This window comes from Oxyura jamaicensis, chromosome 3 (assembly GCF_011077185.1).
Source record: "Oxyura jamaicensis isolate SHBP4307 breed ruddy duck chromosome 3, BPBGC_Ojam_1.0, whole genome shotgun sequence".
Taxonomy (NCBI): domain Eukaryota; kingdom Metazoa; phylum Chordata; class Aves; order Anseriformes; family Anatidae; genus Oxyura; species Oxyura jamaicensis.
Genome location: NC_048895.1, coordinates 17,325,939 through 17,338,696, shown reverse-complemented (window position 1 = coordinate 17,338,696; position 12,758 = coordinate 17,325,939). Strand labels below are relative to the sequence as shown.

At 37.3% G+C, this 12,758-nt stretch overlaps 1 protein-coding gene across 4 annotated transcripts in view; it reads right to left on the bottom strand.

Moving 5' to 3' along the window:
* The window catches only part of STRN (striatin), a 65,088-nt gene that overhangs the window by 14,461 nt on the left and 37,869 nt on the right, over positions 1-12,758 (bottom strand). For 2 of the 4 annotated variants that reach the window (XM_035319891.1, XM_035319892.1), the window contains exons 8-11: positions 9,344-9,454; positions 7,047-7,133; positions 6,339-6,482; positions 2,365-2,501 (exon numbers count right to left, since the gene is read on the bottom strand). In XM_035319891.1, coding sequence (XP_035175782.1) covers positions 2,365-2,501; positions 6,339-6,482; positions 7,047-7,133; positions 9,344-9,454 — 479 coding nt within the window. The remainder of the gene's footprint in view (positions 1-2,364; positions 2,502-6,338; positions 6,483-7,046; positions 7,134-9,343; positions 9,455-12,758) is intronic. The other 2 variants (XM_035319893.1, XM_035319894.1) reach the window with 2 other exon arrangements.

Here is a 12,758-nt window from a genome sequence, read left to right as displayed (position 1 = left end):
GAGAGCGGGGAGGTTCAACCCCAAAATTAGTTCCTGATTTGGTTTTATTTGCAACTTTAATGGCTGTGTCAAACTATATAATGTAGACAGATAACTTGAAAAATCCAGGAGTAGCTATGGTATGCAGGTAGGATTATGGACAAGTCTGATGCTCCAAGTTAAAGGCAAACAAACAAGAGCCTACTGCAAAAGTCCTAAACCTCTGAGTCAGTGTATCATGTGTTACTGTCAGTATATTATGCATAATAATTTTGTAGCTTAGATACTCTTAGGTACAGTACTCAGTCTGTTACAATTTTATGAAGCTTCTTAATCTACTCAGAAAACTAAAAAGAAAATAAACAAGAACCAACCGAAGCAAACATTTAAGACAACAATGTGCAATATTTTAAGAAAAAAAGATAAACAGTACTAGTTAAAATAGTGCTAGTTAGTGCTAGTTTTGCTATCCACAAAAGGAAAATTTTCTGTTTTAAGATATATATTTATAAACTACATTACTAATTGAAAACAATTCTTTAATTTAATGCGAACCAAAGCAACATTTGAAAAACCTAAACCATAAAATGAAGCAGCATAATACTGCCATGTTTTGTAAGGAATCCAGTAAAAATGACACTGAAAAGAAACGGCCTGAAAACAGGAACCTGTCTGCAGCTCTTGAATTAAAGAATTAAATGAATTTAAAGACTGATCCATGCAGAAACTTCCAACTTCATTCTCCGTGTGATATAAAATCGACACTCAAAACTACTAAATTTCTACTAATCCTACTAAATACTACTTGATTCTCATTTGGCAGCTGAAAGAATATATGAAGTAGTCCAAAATAAAAGCAGATTATATTATTTGTATGCTAAGCTTTCAGGGAAGCTTGAAAGGGAAAAAACAATCATTCATTTTGTTTCAATAAAGAGTACAGTGGCAAGAGCAAAAAGCTTCACAAACACTTTTTTTTTCCTTTGTTGTCTGAACTGGAAAAGATAAGGGGTGAGGCAAGCACAACTACAAATCCTGATCACTAGCCTTAACACAGGATTTAACAAGCGAACAAACAGAAGTTAATGCTCCCAACCACGCAGGAAGGGATGTGGGTAGATAAAGAATGATAGATTATGTAAATGAAAGCTCTTCAAGGTATGGAGACACAGACAAACACTACAGTTTATACGGACACCTGAACAATGAAGTCAGCCACTGAAAGCGTTAAGCTCCTGTACAGATGGTTTAGATGTGTCGTGTCCTCTGAACCTAAAGAAAACCAGCATCTAAGTTTTCAGCTTAACTAGAAAAAAAATGAAATCTGTAAATCAACTTACCATCTTTTTACAGATGAAGTTAGGAAACATTAACAAAAAACTTAAGATCCGAGACCAAATTAGGAGATGATGCTAAAATACTGAATCTTAGTAGAGGTGTTCTATTTCATTGTAGTCTTAATGATTAACAGTCACATGCTCAGAAACTTGCTATAGTAGTAGAGCATGTCTCTACAGTGTCACACTCAAAACACAGACTTTTATTAACTATGTAACGTATTGCTCTACAAGTACATACAAGGGTAGAGCTTCAAAATAAGAACCTGAAGATTATTTCTGAAATCTCAGATTTTATTTGTTACAGTAAAATCCCACATGGTGATTACTGAAGAGTCAGATTTACTGAAGGGTATGCTTCCTCCCCAGCATGCAAGACTCACAAACTTGATCTATAACCACTCAACCTTGAGACAGCTGGGCAATGCAACCTAAACATTAATTTAAAGTCGATAAATCACAAAGGTGATTATTAAGAGTAATAAGCATCTTTCCAAGAAATCAGAAATAAACACCAGAATTGCATATGAGCTCAAAAAAGCATTTTTAAGAAAGATTTTTGATAAAAACTGAAAGAAGCCATATGCTACACACACAGACACAGAAGTGCTGGGCCACAGTGACCTGCTAAAAGTCTCTGGTGCAGCTTCCCATTTGAGTTCAAATGTCAGCAATCTCTCTCCCTAGCCCAGTATTAAGCATCTTCAAGGACAGAGATTCCACAGTTTCTCTGGGCAAATATTTTTTCCCTTATGTCTAATCTGAATCCCTCACGCCATAATTTTTTACTGTTTCCTCTTGTTTTAACACCTGACATTACAGAGAAGCTTGGCTCTATCATCCTCATAAGCATCCTTCCAACACCTGCAGGGATGTTACTAGAGCACCAATTGACCTCCTCAACATCAATCTAAACAAGACCAGTTCCCTCAACATTTCTTCATTAGTCACATGCCATTGGAGACCCTCCAATTTTTCTACAATCCTCTTGAAGTGGAGGGACCCAAAACTGCATATAGATATGGCCTCACCATTAATAACCACTTACATCATAAGTCAGTGAATCTGCCTCATTGGCTACCGTGAGGCCCGCCAGTTCTCCAAGACCCAGTTCATTTTCAAGGGCTTCATCTGTTCCCATAATGAAAGATTTCCCTGAAGAAGGAGGGAATGTTAAAGCTTCCACTGCAAGAAAAAAACAAACAAACAAAAAACAAACTGTGAAGCATGGGTTTACACAATGTTGATTTATAAAAGCATATTTCCCACTTCTGAAATACTAAATATCTCTCATGTAGCTTAGTGCAAAAAGACATAAAAGGATCCATAAAAACCAGACATCTAAAGAGTATCATCATACTTACCAATTAATAGTATCATCTAAACACTCTGAAGTGCGCATGACTCAAGACAGCAAGTGTAACTAGCCACAGGAGAAAAGTATGCTACCATTCACCCATATATAATGGAAAGTAACACAGAAAATCTCAGGCCCTTCCCCAGCTCCCCTGTAAAATATGCAAATAGGACCTGTAGAAGCAGCAAAAAAGTACCCAAGAAGAGCTGGTGGGAGCAGCTGGACTTCCTTCTTAACATTATATCTGCACATATTCAAAAGCATGTCTACAGAGAGGTTTGTTTACATGCACTACCACCTAGCAATATGTCGGGAAGCTGACAATTCACTGCTACTTGTAAAATTACTGTAACTGCCAAATAGGTCAGTCAGCATTTAATTCTGGGTTTTTACTAGCAGTATGCAATCTTAATAGTTTACAGCTGCTATAGCATGCCTATAGGAGCTCAATTCACCATCCCATAAACATATTCCATATTCACTAGAAATGGAAGGATAAAAGGCTAAGAGAAAAACAGTTCATATAAGGCTCTGCATCAAGTGATACAACTGGAAAGAAGCTATGCCTGTATGAACTTTGCTCTATGACAACTCTCCAAAACTACAGATCACAAAAAGGCGACTGAATAGATAAAAGCATGCTATCTTAATGGCCATGACAGACTTTACCTTATGTCTCAAATAACAATGTTTTTTTCAGTAAATTACTTCCCAATCAGACCACCCCCCTTAAGTTCCATTGTAAATACAAGCCTTTGCAAATATCATTGCTACCATGGAGAAAAAAGGAAACACCATCTCATTCTCAGCACCTTATTTAGTCTAGCAGCATCAACATTAACTTAAAACTGAACAAACCATGGCTTACAGGGAACAGCCTGATTTATTCAGGCTGCTTCCCCCTTGTCTAAAGGCATCAGGTTCAGATTCTATTCAATTCCCCTCCAGACCATCCAGCAAAAACTAATCTAATCTTCATTACCTTTCCATTGCACATGTGTCTCTATGTGTCTCTATGTGTCTTCATGTGTCTCTATGAATTGTCCTATTTGTTTTCAAATACCCTTTAAAATCAAGTTAAAACCCTTCGGCTCTGCTGTTTGATTAGGTCTCTTAGTTGTTACCTTTTAATTATAAAGGCCCCTTACCTTCACCCTGAAGTCTAAACTATCACTCTCATTCTCTCTTTTGAGCTTATGATCACAGAATAGTCTAGGTTGGAAGAGACCTCCAAGATCATCGAGTCCAACCTCTGACCTAATACTAACAAGTCCTCCACTAAACCATATCCCTAAGCTCTACATCTAAACGTCTTTTAAAGACTTCCAGGGATGGTGACTCAACCACTTCCCTGGGCAGCCTCTTCCAGTGACTAACAACCCGTTCAGTAAAGAAGTTCTTCCTAATATCCAACCTAAACCTCCCCTGGCGCAACTTTAGCCCATTCCCCCTCGTCCTGTCACCAGGCACGTGGGAGAATAGACCAACCCCCACCTCGCTACAGCCTCCATTCAGGTACCTGTAGAGTGCAATAAGGTCACCCCTGAGCCTCCTCTTCTCCAGGCTGAACAATCCCAGCTCCCTCAGCCACTCCTCATAAGACTTGTTCTCCAGACCCTTCACCAGCTTTGTTGCCCTTCTCTGGACTCACTCGAGCACCTCCATGTCCTTCTTGTAGTGAGGGGCCCAAAACTGAACGCAGTACTCGAGGTGCGGCCTCACCAGAGCCGAGTACTGGGGGACAATCACTTCCCTGGACCTGCTGGCCACGCTGTTTCTTATGCAAGCCAGGATGCTGCTGGCCTTCTTGGCTGCCTGAGCACACTGCTGGCTCATATTCAGCCGACTATCAACCACTACTCCCAGGTCCTTCTCTGCCAGGCAGCTTTCTAACCACACGTCTCCCAGCCTGTAGCGCTGTTTGGGGTTGTTGTGCCCCAGATGCAGGACCCGGCACTTGGCCTTGTTGAACTTCATACCGTTGGCCTCGGCCCATCGGTCCAGCCTACCCAGATCCTCCTGCAGAGCCTTCCTACCCTCAAGCAGATCAACACACGCACCTAACTTGGTGTCGTCTGCAAACTTGCTGAGGGCGCACTCGATCCCCTTGTCCAGTTCATCGATGAAGATGTTAAAGAGGACCAGCCCCAGTACCGAGCCCTGGGGGACTCCACTAGTGACCGGCCTCCAACTGGATTTGACTCCATTCACCACAACTCTCTGGGCCCGGCCATCCAGCCAGCTCTTAACCCAACGAAGTGTGCGCCAGTCCAAGCCATGAGCAGCCAGTTTCCTGAGGAGAATGCTGTGGGGGACGGTGTCAAATGCCTTACTGAAGTCAAGGTAGACCACATCCACAGCCTTTCCCTCATCCACTAAGGATGTAACTATGATGTAACGTTCCACTGAACACCCAATACATGTCAAATCTGCAAAGTTACTAGAATTAAAAAAAAAAAAGTATGCAAAAAATATCAGCTGGTCTCAGATTTGCAAAAGGAATATGCAACTCGTAGCTTGCAATACTGAACTCAGACTAGTAACGGTCAACTGCCCTCTCACTTTCCTGAGAGTCCAACTGAGTCTCTAAATTAAAAAACACAATCTTGAAAGGACATGAAAATAGAGCTCTGCAAATACGTCTCAGTACATGGGAGAAGGTTGGAAAGGAAACATTCAACCAAAAATTCCTATACTTCTCAAAGTGTTGCTAAGTTACCCCCTTCTTTCGTAAAGAAAATCACTGAGCGTGTAGGAAACAGAACTACTGAGATCTTCACTGACTATGCCACACGGCAGGCCTTTTTATGCATCTTAATTATAACTTGGCTGACCTACTTTTTCACACTCACTGAAAGATTGCTAAGTCAACACCATGTTTTGCTCATTTTTCTGAAGACACGTTTACCATTTAAATAAAGAGCAAAGATACGATCTTTTACAAGTTTATAGATCCTAATATATTTATTATGCTGCATATTACAGCAATTCAGATGTTGAACCAAATGCATGATTTAGCAGCTTAAAGAGGCAATATTAATGAAGGAACTCACGCTACGTTGCAAAAATGCATAGTTTTCCATACTTGGACGAAGCCATTATGAGAATTTTTGGAATTTTTGGAACACCTGATGGAAATTAATACATTGGCAAGCTGTAAGTCGTTCAATATTACTGTACAATCACCACATGCATTCAAAAGCTATACCTAGCCATTTGTGTTTATCTGCAGAGCCTCGTTTATCTCTGATTTTTTTTTAAAAAAGAACGTTCATACATGTCCGTTTATGTATACATATCACACACACTTAAATTATGTGCGCAAAGAGACACCTATATATCAAATCAATGTTCCACACCTGTCTGCTAGAGCTGAGCATGAACACAAGTAAATCACTTAACATCCCCATAGTACAAAGCCACCAAATGCCAAATAAGTTTTTTCCATCATGTTCAAAGGTATCCACCCAAGGCTTTACTTAATTTTCTTGACCTTCCTAGTAAAGACTGGAGGGGAGGAATAGGAATGCCATTTATTGCATTTAGACAGAACTCATAATGCCAAAATAGCATTTATAGCATGCTTACAAAGAGGATACTCTTTAAGACAAATTAACTATAAACATCTACCTTTATAAAGTTGTATGTAACTTTTTAATACATACCTTCATCTGTCCTGTTTATCTCATGTTCAATGAGCCTTGAGCTACTGGGCCTAGAAGAAGGTGCAACAGATGGCTGTAATGAAGGGAGATCATCAACATCTCTCAAGTTTGCAAGCATATCTTGCAGCTTTGACCTGTTGGGCCCTTACCAGAAAAACAAACAAACAAAAAAATAGTTTATGGATAATTCATAACAGCACTAATTATATCAGATATGGTACAGCAGTACATGCAACAATGCATCCTACCTTGTGTTAAAATGTTACCATAGAAAAATAATGAGCACCTATTTTCAGCAGTAAGTAATCATCCAGCATGAAATGAATTTCTTGAAAAGAAAGCGACAGAAGCAACTGAGAATTGTGAATGCACAACTTTCCCCACATTTATTTACTCATATTGCTAGTTGCATGGAATGCTGAAGAATGCCTCTGACAGGGTCACAGAAACAGTAATTATTACAGCAGTTACTTTTCCAAAGGAATTGATAACATTTGTGAATATTTTAACATTTGTGCATCAGGTTCTTTGTGCAGCAAATTCTTATGACAAGATGATGATTTTTAATTTATTTGTGCAGGAGTGTAGGATTGTGGAACTATATAATCTAAAAAATATAGCTACATTAAAATAAAAATGCAACTTGATTCTCTGGCCTACTTCCTGAAGCTAGATATGGTGAAGACCCATGCCCTTCTTGACACTTACCTGTGCTTTGCTCCATCATTTTCCCACATCCCTGTTTTGACTGTTTTATATAGGATTGAGGCTGAAACATATCTTCGGTAGTTTTTCCTGTTGTAAGTTTAATTAAGAATGGGAAAATGTCTTACCCATAGTCCATTATGTTTTTTCCTAGACCAGTAAATAATACAGCTATTTTTAAGCATCTTTAACACAGAAGTGTACTCTAATATATGTATGCTGTTATTACTTCACAGGAGTGTTTACTACAGCCTTGCAAAATCATAAGTTTACTAATGCAGTTGCAAACTCTACTTTGTCCACCCTAGCCATAATGATAGTTAATTAACTAAATTGTGTTTGTCTGTCACAAAAATATTATTTAATTGAGAAAAAAGTAAGTAGGATTTTGCAAGATTGCTTTACTATAGTATCTGGTTTATAAAAACAACAGTATTTTATTTAGTAGCAGTTCAGCATCTAAACATGATTTATGATGAGACTAAAGTCTTAGTTACAAGCTTTGTACACCTTAATGTCAAGATATTTAGTCCCTTCTTTTCCCCCAGACTTCCTTCCTCACATTCTTCTTCACTACGTGCAATATAAGACACAGCTGAAAACTGACTGGAATTCTTCCCAGTTTTTCTGCACTGATGCCCATCCAACAATCATTTGTCCATGGAAAGATGCTTAATTCTGTTCTGCAGTAAACCGTTTGTTCTCCCAAAATCAAACCAATCAAATCAATCCAAAAGGTACTGGAAACATACTAAGCAGTAGTTATCTTTATGAAGGAGCACTGGATGACGAAGTGCTGCTGCCTTACATCAGGAATTTTTCTCGTAAATGTACAGAACAAGTTTCAGTAATATCTACATTAACAATATTAAGTCTCATTACCAAAAAGAAATAGTACTCAATAGCTGTTCAAGAACATAATTTCAGTAGTTTGATTAAATAATTTCTGCTAAATTAACTCTATATTCACCCTGACGCTACATAGCAAGTTTGGGTATTTTAAAAATAACAGGCAAGTTAAAGATCAATTTCACTGAAGTCATATATTGGTATGTCACCTCTAACTTAAGTATAAAGAAAATTAGAATCAATTTTGTGAAGCATGAACATTTCAGTTGTCTAACTCAACTTCTTGCGAGGCTTGCAAGTTCCAGTAACTGAAATGATTCCAAAGATTACAAAAATATCACCTACAGAATTTAGAGTATTGTAATGATTTACTTAAAAAAACTAAACATTTGTGTATTTGATTGAGTAACTTCAGCAACATAACCAACTGCTGAGCAGTAACTCATCACATCAACACAAAAACTAATAAAACATGTCAGCCTCAAACAATAATGAGAGGATCTGACTTTTTGCATCATTAGGTATTAATAAGCATCTTCCCACAAAGGGAGAAATATCTCAATTTCCTACCAGATTACATGCAGTATTACTAATTTACGTAATTTACACATGAATTCTCAGTATGGCTAGAAGTTTGAAACAGAGCTGCAAATACAATGCTTCATTTTAAACATTTCATCTGAGTTCATAAAGTTTCAAGTTTAACTTATGAAAAATATTGGTTTTATAAAATGGATTTGTGTTTCAAGAAACAAAAAACTACAATACAGGGCTAGAAACTGTATTTCAGATACTGATCACAGTTTTTTTATTTGGGTAAAAATACCCAACGTTTTTAAAGATTATTCCCACAGATAAAGTCAAAACATAAATCCCATCATTCACAAATAAATGGATGGTCAGAGTTAATTCCTATTTCGAGCCCTGCATAACAAATTACGATGACAGTATGACTTTCATGTTGTGAATGTTAAGTATAAACAGGGGTAGAAATTAACCTGTTTTTTCCCCCTCTGTCATCTAATAGGATACTCAAGAAAGTTTCTGTTGTTACTTAATTTATATACCAGACTTGAAATCTTCCTGTGAAACTGGCATGTTTTCAGCTATAAAAGGGTTCTGAGATTTTCTATATTGAAGTGTGAAGTACTAAACCAATGCATTTTACAATTTAAGCTTCTGCATAACAGAAGTATAAGCCCTTCTCCAAGCACAAATTTTCAGTTAATCCAACACGTGGCTGGAAGAAGATACATCTAATCCAACTGCTTATCAGGTAACTTGATTGAATATCATTAATTTCAACCCCTGAGAACTGATGAACAGGAAAGCAGTCAGGAGCAGCAAAGTAAAAGAGTAAGTAATTTTAGGAAAACATTGAAAGAGAGATAGAATTAAGGGTGTGAAAGATGTGGGATTTATGATTTTAAGGTGCAATGTTTTCCACTTACTCTTCACCCCCTTTTTCCCCTTGCGCTCCTTTTTGTATTGTTCCTTGAGTTTGGTTATTACTCCCTGGTCGACATTCCAAGCTTCAGGCATGAGACACTGGTCTTCCTTTTCTAAACAAAGTGAAACAAACGAAACATCCTTTTTCAGTAATGTCACCAAGTGACCTCCAACTGAAGGAGGTAACAGCTGCTGTATTTGTCTTATTTTAAACAGACAGAAATAGCACCAAGCTTGTGAAAGCTATGAAACTGCTACTCCCATTCCACTTTTATTTGCTCATAATTTTCTTAACAAGAAACTAACATAAAATTTCATGTCTAATTGCTACAACCAGATACATAGCTGTTCATAAAATGCAAGCAACATTTACTTTACAATAATTCAGGACATTTTTTTCATCTTTCTCTTTTCTCCAAGGAAAGAACTACTATACCTAGAAGCAACAGTTATGCTACTGGTCAATATAACATTAGCACTCATATTTTGTGTCACTACGTTTCAAATTTTCGTTTCATAGCCTTTGTGATATGCTGTCATTTACACAAAGCAGGAGCACATCTACATCTTTTTGGAACATAGTATACATATCACCAAGCTTTGAAGAAAATACTAAAGCACTAAAGCCACGAAATTTCACAAAAAGGGGAAGGCCTGAATTTTTTGGATTTGAAAAAAAATACACAAAACATGTCAACATGCCTAATGACAAAACAATTCCCACCTATGTTTTTTGAAACCTCTCTCCCAAATTGCTTTAAATTAATTTAAAAATTAATCCTTTGCAGTCCAGGTTTTGTTTATACATCAATCAAATATTCTAGACCTTTAAAAAAATAAACAGTAATAAACTTATCTTCAAAATAATTTGCAGAAAGGGTGTTATTACATCTGCAGGGGAAGCACAATGCTACCTATTATAAACTGAAGGAATTATTATATTTGGATAGACAATACAAAAACAAGCCTGGGTTATTTTGGGGACTGACTAATTAGAAAGTAACTATGCAGAAGAACACCTAGTTATCCCAGCCAGCAAACTGAACAGGAGCCAGCGGTCTGTTCTCATAGCAAAGATGATTATACCGCGCTTTACTAACTGTAAGGTAGCCAGTAGAGTGAGGGAAGTGATTATTCCCCTTATTTGGGGCTTGCAAGACTATATCTTGTGCACTGCATCCAGCACACGATTTCTTTCCTAGGACACCTGGTAAGTATCATACTAAGTACATAGCATTGATAGAGTATAGTAAGTCCAGTGGTGCCACTAAGATGGTTAAGAAGACCAGAGCAGATGATGTACAAGGAGGAGACGATAAAAAGGTTTGTTCAGTGTGTTCAGTGACGTCAAAAGAAGCATCTTTAGTGCTGCTTACACCTCCTCATGAGCACAGAAAAGACAGACAGACTCTGTTCAGACTTGTACCACAGAAGGACATTTTACCTTGGAGATAGTTAAATTCTGGAAGGCAACAGGAGTTTGAACTATCTCAGCCTTAAAAGGCTCCAGTCACAATCCTATAGTTATGACTGAAAGATTAATTCAAGACCCGAAGTCTTGAGGCATTAGCCTTTTTGCAGTAGCTATCAAGTAGAAACGTAGTAATGAAATGACAAGAGACTCTTAAAAAGAGTCTGTGGGCTAAATCATGTCCTCTTGATATGTACACCCAATTAAGTACCGCTAATGATGAAGAATTAGGTGATGAGGAGTTCCAAAAGGTACATGAAAGTCATGTTGAAGGAAAAAAATATATTCCTTTCTGGGACCATGTTAAAAGGTTCAAGCATGCTTTTCCTCCCCAGCTAATATAAAATTTTTTGCTCTCCTCCAACAAATAGTTTAAATGGATTTATACTAGCTGGTATTGCTTCCAGAAAACTGCTTAGAACATTAATTTTCTACAGACTGTTCCAGGATGCTTCCTGCATGTCCCACAGGTTCTGCTCAACTTCACAAGCAAATCCTGAATTATGTGCAAGTGCTTTAAAATTTAAAAATCCGTTGAATGCTTCTGAGGGCCTTTAGAGTTAAAAAGTTCCCAGACACTACTGTAACTTATCAGTAATGCTTAGAAATCCAAAACGAAACAAGGACTTCCTCTACTTCTATCCTTTACACACAGCATCTGTCTTTTATGCTACATTTAATAGTTTCACTTCAGTCAAATTAACCTAAGTGATTCATAACAGAAATTCCTTGAAGAAGCTTATTCTTACATACCATCATTACGGAAGACATTGTTGTGAGATATAAATAACTAAAAAACGCGGACATCTGTAACTCAAAGAAAGCCCTTAATACTTCCAGAAATGGAACTACTACTTTCCACAACAATTTATTTTTAATGTTAGACTTTTGCTCATTTGTACTCAGCTGCCATCAATGGAAGTAAAAATAAACTTGAAGTGTGAATTTGAGAACAAAAATGCTCCTGTTAGCATACTAACTTTTCACTGGTACAAGTACTAAGTATACTTTTCAAGCATAAATGGATACATGAACACTGAAAAATGTTAAAGAAGCATCAGAATAACCTAATAAAATTATTTGTGATAAAAAGAGCAACATTCCTAAATTTGATTAAACAGAATATTGACTGCACTATCTAAAAATACTGAGACGCATCCTGTCAGCAAAGAGGCTACACCAACTGAACAAGAATTTGGAGTCCAACTATGAGCTGATAACTTCAGTGAAATACAGCATCCCGAGCAGCTGGCTCACGTGAGAGCCACTGCTCCCATGGCAGATTTCTGTCAAGGTTTCAGTTCCATTATGAAGCTCAATTATTTCCTATTCATCTTCCATAATTCCATCTGTCCCCACTAACGTGTAAAACTTTGCCGACAAGCTTAATGAGGAAACAACTCCTCCATCATACACTTAATCAGTTCTCTTCTTTCTTCCCTTCCCTGTGCAGTGGGTTTATGTGGAATAATTATGTCAAGGTAACGTGAATCCTGGCATTTGCAGGACATGACCTTCAAGGACAAAGAGAATAGTTTGTGAAATTTCGCTTTATGACTAGGGGGCTTGAAGATTTATAATTTAATAGCTTATAAAAGAAAATTTGAGCAACAGAATAGATTATATTGCCCAAATTACTAATACACAAATAAAGTACAACTAATTCAGACTTTCTGACTCACAGTACTTGCTGCATCAAAGCAGGAGAAAGCAAAAAAAGATGAAATACCTTTCACGTTTGGAATTGTAAAATACATCTTTATCAGAATCCTTCATTAGAATTGGCCACTAGAAAAAATACATTGAGATCCCACTCATAGAATTAAAATTCTATCTGCCACACTATTAAAAAAAAAAGACAAAATGAGCAGAAGCATACACTTCCAAGAATCCTTACCTAAAAAGCACTATAAAGAAAAATGAGAATACTACATTATGAGGATCTG